This window comes from Papaver somniferum, unplaced genomic scaffold (genome assembly GCF_003573695.1).
Source record: "Papaver somniferum cultivar HN1 unplaced genomic scaffold, ASM357369v1 unplaced-scaffold_19, whole genome shotgun sequence".
NCBI classification, from domain to species: domain Eukaryota; kingdom Viridiplantae; phylum Streptophyta; class Magnoliopsida; order Ranunculales; family Papaveraceae; genus Papaver; species Papaver somniferum.
Genome location: NW_020628818.1, coordinates 9,616,567 through 9,638,809, shown reverse-complemented (window position 1 = coordinate 9,638,809; position 22,243 = coordinate 9,616,567). Strand labels below are relative to the sequence as shown.

The window sequence follows — 22,243 nt, the reverse complement described above, 5'->3', positions numbered from 1 at the left end:
GAGACTTAGCTATAGTAGACTAGAAATCAATACTTATAGTTTTGATCACTAACATTGACAAACATGCTTGAGATAGCAACGCATGCGAGTTCGACCGAGCAGTGCTCTAACATACACTATCTTAAGTTTCTTCAGTCTCTCTGAAGACTTTAAGCACTCAACCATTTAGATCGTCTTCCAAACAATAAATGACTAATCTGTTTGGTAACCACTCTTCTTATCTCAAGAAGTTAATCAGAGATATTATGGCTGATCTTGACAAAGGCTTTTCTGTTTGAAATCGATTAAACTCTTATATCAAGTCAAACAGAACTATCGATTTCAGAGACTGAAGAGTACCACCAAATGATAGCTTGTCGATATAAATACGACTATTCTATCAATCACCTATCAAAGATAAACGAGATCTAGTCAGATCCCAGCCGATCAAGTTTTTGTACGAAGAAAATCACAAAGATATAAAACCAATAAGAATATATTCTTGTCTTCAAATCTTCAATAGTCTTCTGTACCTACAAAATTACAAATTTGATTTCAACTTATGATCACTAACATACAGAACGGAGTCTGTTAACAATGGATAGTCACAAATCAACATCAAATCTAAAATCAGATTTGAACTACTGCTAATATTTTGATCTAGTTTGATGACCTTATGACAGAAGAGAAGACTCTCAAAAATAATTAAACTAGGTGCAATCAATAATTAACAACCGTTAGTCAATCAAATCAATAGTTGAAAACTAAAATAACAATGCAGATTCTTGTTTCCCACCAACGGTATTAGTAGACCCTTCTTGATCCCAAAGAAATCTATAAACTAGCGGACGTAAGGGATTTAGCATAATTAGGTTACTCTCCTTTCAAAGATAGTATTACAAGTAATACTATTAGTCAGCTACAACAGTGACTAAAAAACGAAGTGCCTGCCTCAGGATGAGTTTGTAAGAAGAATAAACTTCACTATTTATTGTCCAATGTAGTTTGAATTCCAAGGAATTTCCATAACCGAAAATATTCTCAATAAAGCATCTAAATTCGGTTTTGTCTTATTTCAATTAATATCCAATTGTACAACCGAAATCCCTCTTGGGAAACTCAATATTAGCTAACACTTAACTAATATATATTTCCAGAGATATGTTTTTTTTGCTGGTAAAACAAAAACATATACATTCGAAAATCTCAAAAGATCTTTAAACATTTCGGTTTGGGATCTTACCTTGAGTATCAAGGAAAATCTTTGAACAATAAAATATAAGATTTTAGCACATGTTTAAATTACTCATTATGTCGACATCTTGAACTTTCCTATTTTGCAAAGCCAATTTCCAAATTACACAAACCCTCAAATGTATGTGACTAAGGAAATCGGTTTTTCCTATTGGGACCGGTTCTGCATTGACTCCCAACATAGGTTAGGGTTGGTTCTACCTTGACTCCCAATATTGGCAGGGACCGGTTCTACCTAGATTCCCAACATTAGTTAGGATCGGTTCTACCATGATTCCCTATATAAGTTATGATCGATCCAATCTCATATCTTCAATGAAAAGCATACCTTCAATCCTATTTATTTCTTTCAACTCCGAAACAAGTTCGTAAGTCTACTTCATTAAACTCATGTAATTAAACATAGTTTTCTAGGCATGAAATCAAACCCATGTTCACTACATAATCTAGTAACGGGTTACAAAGATTATGTTGATGTCGCAATTACGAAGTTCAAAAGATAAGTGTTATACTTCGTAATATAATATACCAATATAAAACATTCACAACTTTTGATATATTCTTCCTTGACGTTTTGATCATAATAAGACGATCAAGTCTCTAATACTAGAGTTTCATGTATATAACTTCGTATATAATGTTTTCTATCAGAAACAACTTGAAAGCTTACGATATAGAAACGAAAACAAGTCTAGTCATGTAACTTCAAGTGGAAGGACGATGTATTCGTCGATGTCGGTATATCTTCGGATTCTTCAGGTCGTCAGAGTAATACTTGTATGTCTCAACATTTATCACCTAGCGAAGTTGGATAGCAATTTAATCAAGCGACTTATGAGTTTTGATACTAAAAAATGACAACCAACCTTGACATACCAACGTTTGGCGGGTTCAACCGGGAAGTGCTCTAACAACAAGTCTGAAGACTCAATATACACTTGTAATATATGGATACCATTGGAAGTCGGTACAACAAAATTTAACGAAGGGAAACTGATGATATTTTAATTTATACCGCAAGTGCACGACTATCTATTGGACAGTATACAAATGCGAGTTTGTTCCACAGGGACTAAAATTGCTACTTTCAGTTTACAATAAAATTATAGGCTAAAATGATAAAATAAGAAAATATTAATTAACGAAAATAAGAGAAAGACCAGGGTTTCTGATTCCACCAATTAATCATAAGAAATATTCAAGTAATCTCTAAAGATATTCATATTATAACTCAAGACAATATCGAACCCAATCTCATGTCTCGGAAAATATTGCGTTTAAAATAAATATACAACTTTTGTTGTTGACAAAAAGATATAACTTCCTTCACTTATAAAAGATCAATAATCCAAAATTATTCAAAACAGTTTAAAGAACAAAGATTTTAAGAAGAGAAATTAATAATCAATTAAACCAAATAGAACACTTTATTAAAGAGGGTATCTGAGTTTCTTACATAATAGAACTGGTTTCATCTTCAACCCCAATGAAGAGGTTTAGCTCTCCATTATTACAAAGAATAAAAAGAAGAAAAGAAAAAAAAATTAAAAACTATTGTTGGCTCCCAGCTCTTGGTCTTCTCCCTTTTTTCATTTGCTTCCACCACTTTATATAGCTTTCAAATGAAACAACTTTCCATTTTCATTTTCATTACCACATCATCATCCACTGAAAATATGCCACGTGTTGATATAAAATAAAATCTTCCAATCAAAATGCGTCATGTGTCAAATACTGCAACCAATATCTTAACTATTATTTTCAACCATATAGAATAATATTCTTTCCCAAATCTTCATATATTCCATTACTCCACATCATAAAGAAATATTTTCTTCATTAAACAAAATATCTTCAAATATCCTTTATCATAATTAATATCTTGCACATGGGTCCCACACTTCTACAAACGCCATGACACACTTTTATAAACTCAGTGGCATTCTTATCACACTCCCATATCCACATAATTGGACTTAATGAAATGATTCTCCATGTAGTTCCTTTCGGGCTTAGCCCATTTAATCATAAATCACTTCATTTCCTCCATTTTACCCGCAGGTTTCCGTATTTTAGTTCATAGAGCTTTATTTCCTTCAAAATACTTAAAACAAGTTTATTAGCGTAATAATGAGTCCTATCTAATGTAATTTTTGGTGAAAATGTGTCGCACTTACGTTCTTATCAAATTCCCCCACACTTACATTTTGCTAGTCCCGAGCAAAACCAGAACAAAAATTTATCCGCTACACAGCTGGATATAGAGATGTCTGCTAAACAGCAAGACCAACCACTAAACAGTGGCATAGAAATGTCTGTTAAACAACGAGACGAACCACTAAACAGCGATATAGAAATGTCTGCTAAACAGCTAGACGAATAATTAGAAAGACCCGCTCAACAGCTGGTCATGTCGTTCAATTTTTTTTTTAATTATTTTCTAGACCCGCTCAACATATGATCATATATATATTTTTATATATATATTTTTATGTGCAAGAAAATGCCCTACAGTAGACCCGCTCAACAGTTGGTCATAGAATGCAAGAAAATACAATAGACCCGCTTAACAGCTGGTCATAATATGCAAAGAAATAACGAAAAGTTAACCCCTCCCCTCCCACTTAAGTATAAAATTGTCCTCAATGTTTCTAATGAAAGCACGGTACCAAAAATAATAATAATAATAAATCAGTAAAGAGAGAAGTCAGAAAGATAGTACCTGAATGAAGCGTAGCAATCCTTCCATGGGGAACAAGTAAAAAAAAATCCACTAATGTACAACAAGATCTTGGGTTGCCTCCCATAAAGCGCTAAGTTTAGTGTCTTCAGCCAGACTTCAGTTGAATTACTCACCACATAAAATCATATAGAAATAGTCGGAACAACTGTGGGTCATCTGAATCAAATAATGTTAACACAAATAGAAGAAAACTGCAGCAGACCAAGAAAGTGAACCAACCAAATATACCATTGTTTGAGACAACTATATCTAGTTGTGGTTCAGGTTCAGGCGCTTTGAAAGGGTCTAGATAAAATATGTTAATTGGCTGCGTTTCCTCATAGACGGGGTCCAGAGGATCAGGTTGTAGAGTCTGAAAAAACTCAAATAAAAACTTAGAAGCACATAATAATAACCTGAATAATTGGGATCCTCTAAGTCAATCATATTTGACTCACACAATTGACCATAATGGTGGTCATTCTTAAGTAAATGTGCCGACGATTCTAATTCCCTAAAATAATTAGGTTTAGTTCTAAAAACTATATAATGACACATTTCAAATTGAGATACTCCACATTTGGTAAATAAAATCTTGGTGGGACAACAAATTCAATTATGGTATCATGGACCGGATTAACCACATCAACCAGAGGATGGGTTTCTAACAACTGAACTTCTTTATGGACATAATTAGGTTCAGGAAAACGTGCATGGAGGTAGTCTCTTAAGCTGGTAGAGGAATATACATCAAGTCCAAATTTAGGGACCTTTATAAGAGTCAAAGGTAAACCATGGGGAGAATGATATTCACCCCAAAACCTAGAGTTGTCACTATCCTTGGATAAACTAGTCACAATTTCCTTAATCTCTAAATTATCAGATTTAGGAAAATGGTTTTTTATTTCTTCTAGGTTGTAATAATGTGGTTCTACAATGCTATAATCCTCAGTAGAGACTATCGTTTCCGAATCGCTAGACTCCAAAACATTAGTCTCAGGATAAACTCTTTTCTCTAAGCCATCCCCGGCTTCATAATCACAATGATGTACTAAACCATCTAAAACAATGATATCCCTAGTCAAATCCCCATCCTTTTGAATAAGTGAATAATTATCAAAATTATTAGGATTTGAACTAGAAACAACATTATCATCATAAGGCTCAATTGGGGTAATGTTTTCCTCGTCATTATGACTACAAATTTCAAATTCTTCATCAACACTATTTTCATCCTCGTCTAAACGTGCAATAAGTTCACTGCCTGCCACACTTAAAGCTGCAATTCTTTTGTTCTTTTCTAAGGCATACCTTTGTTCAGTTTCAATTGATTGATCGAGCCTTTCAACTAGCTGATCGAGCCTATCATTCAAAGATTTAATCGAAGAATTGATGACGGTTTCATTAATTTGTTCTGTTTCAGTGAAACGCCGGACCACATCTTCTAGATAAATAATTTTGTCACAAGAAGAATTAGGTTGCAAAGAACATTCATTATCAGTATTATAATATTGCTCAGTTTCTCGTTCGAATGATTTATGCACGTGTGAATAATAATTGGGATCACCATGGTATGAACCATAACCTTCAGGAGGTCGGTAGTGGTCCCAAGTATTATCCACACTATGATAATGTCCATTTTGAAATTCGGTCAGATATTCATTGTTTTGGTCCTCATAATACCAGGTTGACATTTATTTTTTGGTGCACGTGCAAATACAGGTTCGATTAAATTGGGTAGGCTCAGGTTACCTTTAGCAAAATATACCTACAGTCAAAGACTGGTCAACGGTACAAGGCTAAGGCTTGTGGTGTTTCAGATGATAATGCCCAGAAGGTTCACCGTACTAAACCACGAGTTGTCCTAAAATTTGATGTCTGACGATGCAATTGGTGTGTGCATGTGTGTGTGTTTTTTTTTAAATAAAGAAAATAAAAGGAAAGAATAAAAATATTTACAAAATTAAAAAGAATCCTAAACTAATTATGTACAAAGAGAATAAAATCTAAAGAATCGAAACACTTCCTAAAATAATTATTTACAAAAACAAAAATAAATAAAAATTTGGATACTTACCTGTTTAATGCACAAATTTTATTTTCACTTTAAATCTCCAATTATCCTGCACACCAAAAATAAAAGGATACCCAAGTAAAATCTAGAAAAATAAAATAAAATATAATAAATAAAAGGAAAAAGAAATCTAATCCTAATATTTACAAATTTAATAGAAACTAAAAAGAACAACTTTTTTTTAGTCCCCGGCAGCGGCGCCAAAAACTTGATGATATTTTAATTTATACCACAAGTGCACGACTATTTATTGGACAGTACAAATTCGAGTTCGTTCCACAGGGACTAAAATTGCTACTTTCAGTTTACAATAAGATTATGGGCTAAAATGATGAAATAAGAAAATATGAATTAACGAAAATAAGAGAAAGATCAGGGTTTCAGATTCCACCAATTAATCATAAGAAACATTCAAGTAATCTCTAAAGATATTCATATTATAACTCAAGACAATATCGAACCCAATCTCATGTCTCGAAAATATTGCGTTTAAAATAAATATACAACTTTTGTTGTTGACAAAAAGATATAACTTCCTTCGCTTATAAAAGATCAATAATCCAAGATTATTCAAAACAGTTTAAAGAACAAAGCTTTTAAGAAGAGAAATTAATAATCAATTAAACCAAATAGAACACTTTATTAAATAGTGTATCTGAGTTTCTTACATAATAGAACTGGTTTCATCTTCAACCCCAAAGAAGAGGTTTAGCTCTCCATTATTACAAAGAATAAAAAAAAGAAAAGAAATAAAATTTAAAAACTATTGTTGGCTCTCAGCTCTTGGCCTTCTCCCTTTTTTCATTTGCTTCCACCACTTTATATAGCTTTCAAATGAAACAACTTTCCATTTCCATTTTCATTACCACATCATCATCCACTGAAAATATGCCACGTATTGATATAACATAAAATCTTCCAATCAAAATGAGCCATGTGTCAAATACTGCAACCAATATCTTAACTGTTATTTTCAACCATATAGAATTATATTCTTTCCCAAATCTTCATATATTCCATTACTCCACATCATAAAGAAATATTTTCTTCATTAAACAAAATATCTTCAAATATCTTTTATCATAATTAATATCTTGCACATGGGTCCCACACTTCTACAAACGCCATGACACACTTTTATAAACTCAGTGGCATTCTTACCACATTCCCATATCCATATAATTGGACTTAATGAAATGATTCTCCATGTAATTCCTTTCGGGCTTAGCCCATTTAATTATAAATCACTTCATTTCCTCCATTTTACCCGCAGGTTTTCGTATTTTAGTCCATTGAGCTTTATTTCCTTCAAAATACTTAAAACAAATTTATTAACGTAATAACGAGTCCTATCTAATATAATTTTGGGTGAAAATGTGTCGTACTTACGTGCTTATCAGAAACTTATCCACAAAGTATTCATTCACGGAGTGATTTCTAAAAAGTGCAACATCTACATCAGTACATGTAATAAGATAACTGCACGTGGTAATGGCTTGATAACATCCATGACTATCATTTAAGTATTTTTATTAAAAAAGTTCATAAGAGAGTAGTATTCTTAACTGGAGTGTACTCTTTTCTAACTGGTCTTTACATATTATTTTTTTGATGGTAGTCCTTTGAGTATCATGATATTGTTTTTTTTTGGTGATTACTATTTGAGTACATACCTTGATCAACGTGTTTGACTAGATGGAATGTAATCACTTTCCCAAAAATATATTTCGATTCCCATGTTTGGTAAATTGGAATGGAGGAAGAATATCAATATGATTCCCAAAAAGGTAAGGGAATTTAAAGCCCAAGGGGATGCTGGTTTTATGATTCTGCCTCTCCAACGAATATGATTCCTGGGAATCAGATTTTCTCCCTATCATCTAAACACATAATTGGGAAGCTGTCATCAATAACACTAACTTTTATTTATTTTATTTTATTTTCGTATTTTCCCCTTTTAACTCTCATCACTTTGACGAGTGTTAATCTTTAATAAATTTGTCTCATTTTTCTCAAAAGATAAAATAAAACTTATAGCTATTTATCTATGGAAGACTCTGCAGAACTGTAAAAACGAAGACTCCCTTAAATATCTAGCTTCCGAAGATTACAGGGAGTCCCCAGAAGCAAGCATTATGATGCTTAAAATTCGGAGATTTCTCTAAAATGTAAAAAAATGCAACCATTATGTCAAATTTCTCTAAATGCTACTAATTAACTTTGGTCTTTCATGCTACAATAGTACAATGTAGCATGCAAAGCGGAGTCAAAACATGTGCGCGAAAGCTGCGTATCGGCCAGACGAAGATTCACCAAATAACTTTTTTTGGTCAAACTAATTCAAATTCTTTTAAAAACATCTGACATAAAATATATTGGTCGGATACTCAACTTCCTCCAACTACTAATTAGGCGAGAGGAAGCTCAATTTTTGGCCCCTTATAGTCAAGCACCATAGTGGTTGTTTTTTCTCCCATCATTGGGAAAACCCATGCTAAGCATAATGCTTCTTCAAAAACTTGGACAAAATTTGAACAAAGGATGAAGCAGTACTTTCAAAAGCTAGCAAAAGATGTTTCATAGATTTGAAAATGAAAGTAAAAAAAAAGTGCTTCAACAACCAGGTGCTAGCAGCTATTCATACAACTATCTGAGATGCATCTAAATCCTAAATATGAAATGATGTATTTTTAGGGGAGGTGGTGAGTCCTTACTAAATGCCCAAAACCAGTACATTAATGACATGTAGACAATATATATTTTTAGAGTAGTAAACAGATAAATAGAATTGTAGTTCTGCATAGACATCTGAAAAATCGTCCATTAGAAATGCCATCTCACATAAAGGTGACCTTCCACCTCCTTGGCATTATCAAAAGACACTTTTGGACACATCATCTGAAGGCATGTGAAGGAACGGTTTTCATATAGTTTTTACTTAAACCAACGATTTTAGGTTGATAGGGAGGAATCTCATAAGATTTCCCAAGTCCCATAGTCCCGGAGGCCAATCACGAGGTTCTATAGAGGTAGTTTTTAAGACAGTTCTCTACATACCGAGAATATTACCATAAAATATCCCATGGAATGATCCGGTGATGGTGTGACGGGCTTTTTCTCTCTATTAGAATCACTCTCTCACACGGGATAACTCTCGATACTTATCCTCGAAAATGATTGGATCCCACGCTAAATCCGCCCTCTACTAAACCACCGGGTCAGGAAGGGAGCCATCCAATCTCTGATGGGATGGACAGCGCATCCCCGACATATCCCGGTAGGTTAATCATTTTCGTCGGCCTTTACCAACTCGTGGGTCCACAAGAGTTTTTTTTTGGGTCCACAAGGTCTTGAATCACGCGAAATCTTTCGGAATTTACCCCCGGTCAACCATTTTTATTTTAAAAGAGAAAATTGTACATTACTAACAGAGAAGTGATCAGAGATGTGTCTTCATTAGTTATCTTCTCATATATGGATTAGAGTTTCGAAAGTTAAATAGTATTTGAATCATTGAATCAAGTAAAGATACAGAGAGAGAGATAAAGAGACATAGTCAGATCTTGTAAACCAAGCAATTGACAGTTTTTTCCCAAGTTTTAAAACAATTTGTGCTTCTAAGCTTCCAAAGTTTGCAAATATGAGCACCACGCAAGAAGAATGTGTTTCTGAAGGAAATCGGTGAGTACATGAAGTCTACGTTTACATTTTTAGTATATAATATTTTGTATTAGATGATATGGTTGGGTTCTCTTTTGTTTTCCCAGTGAATTGTTACTTAAATCATGTATGTGCACAAACACTGTTTGATAAAATGCCTATGAGGCGAACCATGTCATTATTGGAACTACTGTGTTGCGAAATTACAATATTATCAGCCATCTGTATTTTTTTTATAACAATCTTTGAATTTTTAAAATATTTTAATCATTTTGGTGAAAAGGTATATTTGAAGCTTAATGGTTCTTAATAATACCTATTGTTCTGTTTTTTTTTGTTTGTTTGTGATTTGCATGGTATAGTAAGTATATTCATCCGCAAGGAGATTTTATACTCCCTAGTGTGAATTCTACATCCCACCTAAAGATAATACAGCAAATTAAAGGAAGCTTAGAGCAACCACAGTCACGACCAAATTTGGGTACTAAACCCAAATTTGGTCCCAGAAAGTATCGCAGTGGTGAGGAGTAAACCCAAATTTGATCGCCAAATTTAGGGTTTGAGACCAAATGTGGTCGTCGGCCCAGACTAAAAAAGATATAGTGGGACGGAAGTATTAGGAGCGTATGATACCAGGCGTAAGTTTAATCACCGTATACAATCAGGCGAGCATATAATCACCGTATGAGTCAGGCGCATGTATAAACTCCGCCCCCTTCAAACGCGTCAGACGATGTTAATACTTACGCCTGAAATGGGACGGATGTATAAAGGGCGTATGAATGAGGCGCAGTTATAAAAAACGTCTGGGTTGGGCGCATGTATTGTGAGCGTCTGTGTCTAGGCGTATCTTTAATGTACGTCCAGTATGGGCGTAACTTTAATGTACGTCTGGGCGTGGCGTAACTTTAATGTACGTCTGTTAGCAGGCGTAACTTTTGTTAACGCCTGGTTTGAGCGCATTAACATTTAGAATCCGTCTAATAAGCTAGGTGACAAAGGGACAAAGAAACCCATTCTAATAAGCATTCTGCATTGAACAGGTTCTCAAATCCAATGTACCTTCTGATAAAATCTTGACGAAAATGTTAGCTATACGGTACCACAGGCCTGTTTATTAAGATGCAAAATGAATTTTATTGCTTTTACATTCCTTTTTATAAGCTGAAACAACGGGAATATTCAGCACCAGCAAATAGAAGTAAAAAAAAGATTGAAAGTTATAAAAATAATAGAATTTAACCTAGGAAGATTGCACACTCAAAAAGACTGTTAATGCTAAAACTACTGTCAGACGGATTCTAAATATACGTCCGGCCCAGACGCACCTTCCTTCTCCGCCCAAACCATACGCAACTTCCATCTCCGCCCAGTCCATACGCAACTTCCATCTCCACCCGACACAAACGCAGTTTCTATCTGCGTTTGAATGAGACGCAATTTGTAACTCCGTCCCAGCAAACGCAATTACCATCTACGTCCCGTGCACGGCGTGAATAATACCTACGTCCCATTCAAGCGCGCATTATACCTCCGTTTCATTCAGACGCATATTATAAACACGCTCCATCAAGAAACGTGGATATAAGTTGCGTCCCGCATCAAACGTGGGTATAAGTTACGCTTCACCAAATTTTGGTATTCTCCCACTGCGCTTGAACGCACGGAAAACCAAATTTTTTTGGTTTTTAGTCTGGCTTTTAATATTTGGTCCGTCTCATGACTGTGGTTGCTCTTAGACGACGAATACTTGAACATTTTCAAGAAGACGTCAATTGGGCATTTACTTAATATGGAGCCGACCAGCTTAAGTGGTGCAATTGTCAACTCTTTGTTGCGAAGAGTGGTTGAGCCTCTTGTAGGAGACGATCCAGATTCTATGTACTTTTGCATCGGAGGTAAAGTTGTTAAATATGGAATGTGGGAGTCTGCACTGGTGACGGGTTTGAGTTTTAAAGGAAGTGATGTCATTCATCCTCGTGGCTGTGCTGGATCAGAGCTGATTAGTATGTATTTCCCTGGGCAGATAAGTATCAAGTTGGAAGAGTTGTCTAGAATGTTTAATTCGGTTGAGCAGTCGATGAATAAAGTGAAACTCGGACTGGTTCTGTTAGTCCAAGGTGTCTTAATGGGCACCGAATATACAAAAGATGTAAAACTTGCATACTTCCACATGGTGGAAAACATCAAGGAGTTCAACAAATTCCCATGGGGAAAGCTGTGCCACCGGAGGATGTTGAAATGTTTTAGAACTGTTGTCAGTGGGAAAAATGAAATGGAGCAAATCCGAAAAAGTAGGACTAACCTAAAAGGCACGGCAGCTATTGCTGGGCATGAGAGCTTTAAATCTTCATACCACTTATATGGATTCCCATACGCATTTCAGGTACACCACATATAACTGTTTATAAACTTAGTTTGGAAATGATGTTGAATGGCAAATTGTATTTATGTTTGCTTTGTAAATGCCCTAGGTCTGGGCCTTCGAAAGCATTCCACTACTACGAAAGCGTTTTGCAAATAAATTAAAATCCAAACAGTTGCCACGCGTGTTGCATTATCATTGTACGACTCCAAAGTCTTCTGCAGTTGAAAGTATATTGACATCTAAGAAGGTGTGTTCACTTGACACTTTTCTATATATTATATTAGCGAAGTCCTACTTTTAACCCTGCATTATACATTTTATTTCTCCATGTAGTTTGAAGTCCTTGCTTGCATAGAACCCACAGAGGAGGAGATGGCGTCAAAACACATGGGCTCTGTCCTCCTGATGTCTGTTGACTTATCAGAATCAGAGGATGATGATGAAGATAAATCCGAGGAGATAAAGATATTGAGCAAAATGCAATCTGCAAATGAAGACTGGGAGGCAGTTAAGGATAAAGATGATGGAGCAGAAACACAAGCACCCCAATCCCGTTCTAACCAGGTTCTCTCTTTAGTTGGTCGAACATTAAATGATTCATTATTTGATTCATAACAAAAAAATTTAAAACATGGGTGTTTTAGTACAGGATTCCCAGCTATTGAGAGAGGTATTTACACAGGTTAAGGAACTCACGTCAAAGGTTTCCAGAATGGACGAACATATGTCAAAACTTAAAGATAATGACAACCACAATTGCCAGGCTTCTATAAACATGGTAATCTAGTTTTTGGAATGTTAAGTTTAGTGTCTTAAGTGGAAATCCCTGACTCTTTGAGAGAAGTATTTACACAGGTTAAGGAACTCACATCAAAGGTTTCCAGAATGGACAAAGAGATGTCAAAACTTAAGGATGGTCACAACTGCAATAACCAGGCTTCTATAGAGATGGTAATCTAGTTTTTGGAATGTTAAGTTCAGTGTCTTACGTGAAAAACCCTCACTCTAGACAGTTTAAGGATCTTGTTTCCATAAAATGAATTAATTAACTTTCTTCCTGAAGGTAGGTTTCCGTGGTGGACTGATGCTAGCTTAACATAAATGATATGTGCAAATTCAGTCGAAAACAATGCCTAATGTTTGACAGAGTTCATAAAATTGGTCTTGATTATAAGGACTCGGAGAACTTACCTTTCTTTATTATTACTGTATATTATAATGATATCTATTAGAAAAAATTGGCTAAAATGGTGTTTTGCTGTAGCTGGAGGTTATAGATGAAGATGAGAGGCTTAAAGGCCTTGCGAATGACTTGGGTGAGGAGGTGTATGAGGCCATCATAACTGTTCTTTCGGAGATGAATGACTACAGTCCGAGCGGAAGGTATAGTGTTCCTGAATGGCGGAGCTTTAGGAATGGTGGAATGGAGATATTGAAAGAAGTTGCTTCACTTACGCTGGAACAGTGGAGGAACCTTAAGAAAAGATTTGAAAATGATAAAGAAATCAAGAGTCTGGAAACGAAAATGAAAGAAATGGAGTACGAGAATAAGAATTTGATGTATCAGAATGATGAGCTACGTAAACATTATAATGAAGGTACGCTATTTTGTCATGGGATTCAAAATTCCTTGAATAATACATTGGATTGAATTAAAAAAAAAAACTTAAGATAAACTTCATTCTTAAGTTAGCGACGAATGAATTGCACACAATAATGTGCTGGTTTTGAGTCTTCTGAACTCTTAAATACTAAAGCTGTAAAAACGTCATCAATTCCATTGCAGGATCTTATTAGCTCCTGCTGGAATTGTGCTGTACTTTTTTCTTTTTTCCCTCATTTTTACCTTAAAAGCCGTGTAAAATGAAAATATATTGTTTTGATAGTTCATTGCTTTAATAGTTGTGATATTGAATTTGGTGTTTGTATCGTATCAATTAGAAATAAATAAGATGCGACGGGACCATAAGAATCATTTGGAAAGGATCAATAGGGAGCATGAGGATCTTAAGTCGGAAATGGAATCGCAAAGGAAAGAGGTAATATGTTGTGATGATTCATTTCATTTCATATTAGTTGTAGACATTGTTGAAGGATTGAAGCTAGTAAAAAAACAAAAACCGAGTTATTATAGTAGCATGATGGAGGATTGTACTTTTTTACATGTTATACAGCACTCAAGTAAATCTCGACTAATGAAGGAGAGCCGTAGTAGGATTCATATATGGTATTTTGATACAACCTATGGGAGTTGTTAAACAGATTTTTTGTATATACCTTTTTTTGGAGTATTCGGTTTGCAATGAAAAATAGTAATCTTGAAATGGTTTTTGCATGGGAACAGAGGGAGGTACCCGAAATGGTATTGCGGATTCCTGCAGAGAAAAAGGTTAAACTTTGAACTTACTGCTGTGATGTACTGATAGGTTAGATAAGTAGGAACTACTTGATATACAAACTATGACAATCTTGGATATCATGTAGTTTATTATCTTCTTGTAATTGTTGATACCAGAGAATAGAAGAGGATCTTCTCAAGGAAAAAGAGATGAGTGAGAAATTGGAAAAAACGGAAAGACAACATGAATATCTTGAAGATCTGAACCAAATTCTTATTGCCAAGGAGCGGAAAAGCAACGATGAGCTGCAGGAAGCTCGTAACGAACTGACCAGGGTGAGCTCTCTCTCTCTCTATATATATATATGTTGGAAAACAATTAATCAAAAAATAATTTTTTAAAGTTTTAATAAAAAATTATAATTTATTGTTTTATTTTGTGAATGAAACTTTTTAGTCCCACATCGTGGAGTTTCCAATTTTTAGTAGTTTTAAGAAACTATATAAACCTTTTAGTCCCACATCGGGGAGTTTTTCTTCTTAAGTTGTATTTGTCAATTATATAAAGAAATTCACTACTTTTGTAAAATCTATGAGAAAGGGGTTGCTCTATATTTTAGAGGGACCCTTAAGGGAAAATATTTTATAGCGGTTTTTAAGCATTCGCGATTTTCCTTAACGGTTTTTTTCGGAGTTGCCAAGCTCAAGTTGAGCATCTACTACATATGCTAGTAGTAGGTGTATTAGGGTGTTTTATCCTGGAGATATCCGTCCTGTGAGGGCTATAGCATCACTCTTGAGTGTATCCGGGCGCTAATGTCTTAAGGACAGCGTGTTGAACACGTGACTCACTCTATTTTCCAAAGTTTTGCCTTGTTGCTGTTGCGGAGATACGGGGAGCTTGTTCGTTTCGTCAAAGCAATCACTTCCATTATAAATGAGCTAAATATCAATAACTTTTGCTTATTTGATTTTTCTTTGTTTTTGATTATTGCACCCAACAATCTTAAGACATTATCATTTGTAATAATCTAAAACGATTGATTGGTTTGTGAATCATGGATGTTAATTGTGGAGTGAAAAAACAAAAACGAATGTCTGGTCATCTGTAGAGTTTCAATTTTATCTTTTAATCTAGAAATAATTTCGATGAACCCTTTTGACAGAACGTAGCAGACATCCTGATAGTTACCCGCGTAAAATTTCAGAATTTTTCGAGTTGTAAAAGTATTTTTTTGATATTTTACAAAACAGAAAAATGTTTCTGAAAAATTCTGACGAACAGAAAATTGTTGTTAACTAAATTAATTTTTGTGGGGTAACCATGAGTTTTTTGAAATGCTGATTCAAACGAAGTTTGTATATATAGATGTTATCTTCAAAACTCATATTTTACTTTCTGATTTGGAATTGTGATTTGTGAATAAAGGTGTCATCTCCGAGGGACATGGCTAATAGCCGCATGTGGTTGGAAACAAATCTTCCAAAGATGGCAAAGGTGAGAACATCGAACGCAACTCTAAGCATGGTCTTCATGATAAAGGTATATTTCGTAAACCTGAATCCGGAATTACTTTAGTTAAGGGTGAGTGTTATGTTTGTAAAATTCCTGGCCACGCGGCAGTAACTTGTAAACAACATAAAAACCTTAATAAGTAGAAAGTTAATGCTAATTTAGTTGAAACAAACTAGAACGAGTTTGGTGGCATGATGTCGGAAGTTATTTTAATAACCAATGTGAGAGACCAGTAGGTGGACTCTGGAGCCACCAAGAATGTTTGTTGAAACAGAGACCTGTACACCTCCTATCATAGGATAGGGGATGTCGAGAAACTCTTATTGAGTAACTCATATGCAATAGAGGTTGCATAAAAGGAAAAGGTCGAGCAGAAGCTCATATCTGTAATATTCTCACATTGAATGAAGTTTTTATGTTCCGAGCATATGCGAAAATCTTGTATCTTGTTCTGTTGTAGATGGAAAAATATTTAAGATCTTAATTGAATCTGGAAAACTTGTTGTAACTAGGCAGTGATTTTTTAAGCAAGAGTTATAGGACTTTGGGTCTATATAAGCTTAACGGAAAAACTGATGATGTGAACGTAGTTGATTCTTGTGATATCTTTGTGTGATTGATTTTTACGTGGTAGACTTGGAACCGTAAACTTATAAGTCAATGCTTAACTGTCTAGCATAGGCTTCGTACCCAAATTTAGTTTGGATTTTGAACACAAAAGTGAAATCTGTGAAGAATCAAAATATGCTATAAAATCTTTTAGCACAAATGTTCAGAGTAATTCTAAGCCTTTAGAATTAATTCAGTTAGGCCTAGTTGACATGAGTTCAACCCAAAACCACTGTGGTAAAAGATGGTTATAACTTCCGTAGATGATTGTACGAGGTACTATCTTGTATACTTGCTTAGGATAAGGATGACGCCTTAGAAGCCTTAAGATCTATAAACTTGAAGTTGGAAACCAATTAGAAGCCTTGAACATAACAACCGTATCCTTAAGGAGATGATAATTTCCATGTTGATTAGTTCAGGATTACCTGCGGCCTTGTGGGGGGAGGCAGTCCTCTTAACTAGTATATCCTGAATAAAGTACCCTTTTAAGAATCAGATGAAACTCCATATGGTTTATGGAACGGTAGATGACCTTCTTATGAATGTGTCAAAGTGTGGGGGCGTTTGACTAAGATTGTAATTCCTCTTCCTAAAAGAACTAGATTGAAACCAAAAATGTTGATTGTGTTTTCGTATAGGGTATATTGAGTATACTTCTACAAATAGATTTTTGGTTGTGTGTTCTGATTTTTTCTGACATTGGTGTGAATATTATTACGGAATCTAGGGATGCTGAGTTCTTTGAACATGTTTATTCTAAACCTGTACCTCATTAGAGATGTGTTGTTGATCCCCTAGATTTATCTTCAAATAGTCAGAACTTATTTTAAAGGAATGAAGTTGATGTTGAGCCTAAGAGAAGTAAAATAATTAGACTTGAGACTTCTTATAAAAAACCGACTTCATAACATGCCTAGCTTAGTCTGAGCCACAGACTTGTAAAGAAGCCTTAATATCTACTGAAACCCCATTCTGGTAAGAAGCTTCATTTAGTGAAATGGACTCAGTCCGTTGGAACCAGACTTGGGAGCTTGCTAGTTTACCTCCAGGTTGTAAGACCATGGGATGTAAATGAGTCTTTAAGAGGAAACGATAGGTAGATGAAACTGTGGAAAAATATTAAGCTAAGTTGGTAGCTAAAGGCTATAAAACTAAAAGAAGGTGTAGATTTCCTTGATTCTAATTCAATTGTGACGGAAATTACTTCCGTTGAGATACTAATTGTTATTGCTGCCATAAAGAACGTAGAGATACATCAGATGGATGTTAAGACAGCTTTTTCTAAACCGTGAATTAGGTAAAGAAATTTACATAGATCAACCTGAAGACTTTGTAGTGAAAGGTTGTGAATACAAAGTTTGTAATTTGAAAAATCTTTGTATGGTTTTCAAATAAGCACGTAAACAGTGACATGGAAAATTTAATCATGTGATAATGGATAGTGGATTTAAATTAATGAATCTGACAAGTATGTCTACAAGTAACTTGTTAAGGATGTCTGTGTAATTGTACTTGTATGTTGATGATATGCTTGATACAAACATAGATGTGATCAATTCCACTAAAAACATGCACTGAATGAGAACATTGACTTGAAAGACTTGGGCCCTTTTGATGTAATCTTAGGGATGAGGATTAGAAGATAATCAAACATTTATAAGTCTTAGTCGTTCTCATTATGTTGAGTTGTGCTTAAGAGATACAATCAGTCTGATTGTAAACCTGCTTGTACTTCGTACGATTATTCTTGTAGTCTCAAGAAAAATAAGGGTAGTGGAGTATCTTAACTTGAATACTCAAAAGTTATAGGATGTCTGATGAATTTAATGAACTGTAAGAGTCCAGACATTGCCTATATTGTGAGTAAGTTAAGTGGATATAATTGTAGTCCAGAGCAAGAGAATTCAGATGCACTGAGTAGAGTATTATGGTACCTAAAATACTCTTTTGATTTATGAAAGGTATCTTGTTGTCCTTGGGACTTTATGATGCAAACTGGATAGTTGACTCAGAGGAGTCTAAGTCTACGAGTGGATATGGTTTCACTAACATGTGGGTTTGTTGTTGGAAGATTTCCAAACAAACATATCGCTCAATTCATTATGGAATCTGAGAGTATTGCGTTAGATAAAGCATGAGAGGGGGCCGAGTGCCTAAGATCTTTTTAGAAGACATTCCTCTTTGGCATAGGCCTGTGCCAGCTATATCTATACATTGTGTTAGCCAAGCTATAATAGTTAAAGCTAAGAAATAACTAATCTCAATCGGCGTTATTTCCATTGATTGGATAAAGTCCAAGGAGAATATCGCGCAATCTTTGACGAAAGGTTTGTACAAAGAGATAGTTAAAAATGCATCGAGGGGGTTGGGGCTTAAGCTCATATATTAAACTTGCCATGAAGGATACTCAACCTTGCTGACTGGAGATCCCATGATCAAGGTTTCGAATGAGACAACTAATTTGTGGTGGGTAAAGGTAAACACTATCAGAGATTTTCATTCTCTGTCCCTTCCCTATGGTGTAGACGTGATAGTGTGACTGCATGTGGAGGATGACTTTTTAATAAGTCTTAATGAGTTCTATAGTTTCAATTTAAGATTGAAGTGGGGTGTAGCAGTAACACTCTTTATGGAAACTCACCTATCTGAATGAGGAAGTGGGTCGCTTCCTGTGAGAATATGAGCTGATTCTCTAGAGCATTCTGAGAAACAGGATACGTCCAGGGCCAAAACGGACAAAACGGCACGAGCTTGGCAGCAATCTTGGAGATATCACCCGTGGTTGTTATCACGAATTACATCAAATGCTAGCAGTTCAAGACATAGTTCACTGTCTCTAGCAAGTAATTCTGGTAATATCTCACTAAGCAAAGGTTCAAGACCTCATGGACACCTCTGCCTAAAATGGTATTTCCTGCGTTTTTTATGTGATTTTCATTTTGATGGTTTTGGTATTACTGGAACTTAGGACCTAAAGGTCACTAAGGGTTCACTAGTTCATGCTTTTTCACTTTGGTGAAAGATACCTATAGTCTCACCATGTGAGAACTAAAGATGAAAGCTCTCAATACTATTATGATTTATGCAATCCATAGTATGACCCTGGGGTCAACACACTTTTGTGTGAGGGAGAGGACGTAGAAATGACTAGTATGATTTCAACACTTGCACGATCAGTCTGTTTGGATCGTGAGGTTGGGATGTTTATTTACCAAGATCTATCTGTGTTTTCATGTTTTATTGAGTTTTCATTCATGTGGGGGATTGTTGGAAAACGATTAAAAAAAATAATTTTTTAAAGTTTTAATAAAAAATTATAATTTATTGTTTTATTTTGTGAATGAAACTTTTTAGTCCCACATCGTGGAGTTTCCAATTTTTAGTAGTTTTAAGAAACTATATAAACCTTTTAGTCCCACATCGGGGAGTTTTTCTTCTTAAGTTGTATTTGTCAATTATATAAAGAAATTCACTACTTTTGTAAAATCTATGGGAAAGGGGTTGCTCTATATTTTAGAGGGACCCCTAAGGGAAAATATTTTATAGCGGTTTTTAAGCATTCGCGATTTTCCTTAACGGTTTTTTCGGAGTTGCCAAGCTCAAGTTGAGCATCTACTACATATGCTAGTAGTAGGTGTATTAGGGTGTTTTATCCTGGAGATATCCGTCCTGTGAGGGCTATAGCATCACTCTTGAGTGTATCCGGGCGCTAATGTCTTAAGGACAGCGTGTTGAACACGTGACTCACTCTATTTTCCAAAGTTTTGCCTTGTTGCTGTTGCGGAGATACGGGGAGCTTGTTCGTTTCGTCAAAGCAATCACTTCCATTATAAATGAGCTAAATATCAATAACTTTTGCTTATTTGATTTTTCTTTGTTTTTGATTATTGCACCCAACAATATATATATATATATATGTATATATACATATATATATATATATATATATATATGTATCTGTATATATACTGAAACAGTTTTTATTTGTTAATCTCGTAGGGTGGCTGTTGGAGCCACCCAATGTAACTGAACTGTTGTAATATAACAGTCTTTTTGATGTTAGCTTCTTTGATGTAGCTAGACATGTAGATGAACTAATATTCTTGTGGTTGCTAAACAAACATCCCATTCACTTGTAGGAACTAAAAGAAATGTCTAGTCGTGCTTTTATCGGGGTTAAGAGAATGGGAGAGCTTGAAATGAAACCATTTTATGATATGTGCAAAAGGAAATATCATAGTGACGAAGCATATGTGAAAGCCGTAGAGATCTGCACCTTCTGGGAAGCATGTCTCAGAGACCCACATTGGCATCCTTTTAAAATCATTGAAGTTGGGAATACCTATGAGGTATCTTTCTCCAATCCATACTTCTGTTTAATGAACTTTCGGTGTGCATTAATTTATGCAATTCATATTCAAATTTCTATTCCTTTTATTCTTAGAATTTGTTGTGCCCTTTGTTATGTTCGGGATGGCAGAAGTTTACTTTTGTGAAAGATCCGTTGGTTCAATTATTATCTGAGCGGTTTTGATTCTTATTTCCAAGTTGTGTACCCTTTCACTGGTTTTGTTAATAGGGTATAATATTGGTTGGAGGAACGGTACATCGTAGTATAATATAGATTGAAATAGTCACTTATTATCATCACTATTCGTTGGGAGTTACCCTGACTGGGGAAGCATAGGGTTGAGACATCTGCAGATCTGAGACTTTAAGGAACCCAAAGAGAGTGGGGAGTGAGTGTAGATAATTAGTCCAAAATACCAATACCAAATACCAATGTAAAAAATTAGCCCAAATGTTGTCAATCCTTCGAAAGATAATCAGTGGCTTAATGTTTTTTATAATATAAAAGATATATATTATATGTCTGCATATGGTGCCTTGATATACAGGAGACAATAAATGAAGACGATGAGAAGCTGAGAGGCCTTAGAAATGAGTTTGGCGAGGAAGTATACAGGGCTGTCACAACCGCCATCATGGAGATGAATGAGTACAATGCAAGTGGGAGGTTTGTTGTTTCAGAACTTTGGAACTTCAGGGAGAGGAGAAAGGCGTCGTTGAAGGAAGTAGTATCTCATCTACTGAAACAGGTGAAGACCCTCAAGCGGAAGAGGACCTGATGTTTGTATGAATGATTTCCTATCAAATTGTTATAGGTATATACTCCAAACCCACAGAAGAACATGGTGCTGAAATTGGATGTAAATGTAGTGAAACTTGAAGTTGGTGCAAGAGGCATATTTGATGAGGATTGTATACATCAATCTCGTATGGATATCCTCAAGGCCATAATGTTATTCTCTGCCCATACTGCTCTCGCTTTTTTGTATCTTTAGCGGGAGGTCTGTATGTTGTTTAGCAAAGGCAGCAGTTACCAACTTTTTGTTATAGTTATGGTCATAATATTTCGAAATATATCACAGAGTTGTAAGTTTATGTTTTAGAGCAGGGAATGTGGCTAACACACTAGTGGTTTGTTTTATTAGATTCATCTTTGTATAATAGAGAAACTTTGGAAGTCTTTGGAATTGAATGATTTTAGATGGTAAAATTGAATAATTTTCGAAGTTGTGTATTTGTAGGAGATTTCTGAACCTTATTCTCAAATTGAGGTATGCTGCAAGAAAATGTACAACAGAACTAGTCTGATAATGTTGCATTTGATGGTCTTAATGACTACAAGAAGTCCAAATGCCGCAAGGACTTCGTGC

General features: G+C 35.1%; 1 protein-coding gene across 1 annotated transcript; it reads left to right on the top strand.

Moving 5' to 3' along the window:
- The first annotated feature begins 11,429 nt into the window (after nucleotides 1-11,429).
- Nucleotides 11,430-22,028, top strand: LOC113339053 (factor of DNA methylation 1-like). The gene is made up of 11 exons (XM_026584456.1): nucleotides 11,430-12,075; nucleotides 12,164-12,304; nucleotides 12,391-12,621; nucleotides 12,707-12,835; nucleotides 12,913-13,008; nucleotides 13,322-13,655; nucleotides 13,999-14,096; nucleotides 14,402-14,446; nucleotides 14,573-14,731; nucleotides 20,663-20,872; nucleotides 21,422-22,028. The coding sequence occupies exons 1-11, from the start codon at nucleotides 11,482-11,484 to the stop codon at nucleotides 21,650-21,652; spliced, it is 2,268 nt and encodes a 755-aa protein (XP_026440241.1). The 5' UTR covers nucleotides 11,430-11,481; the 3' UTR covers nucleotides 21,653-22,028.
- Nucleotides 22,029-22,243: the final 215 nt, after the last annotated feature.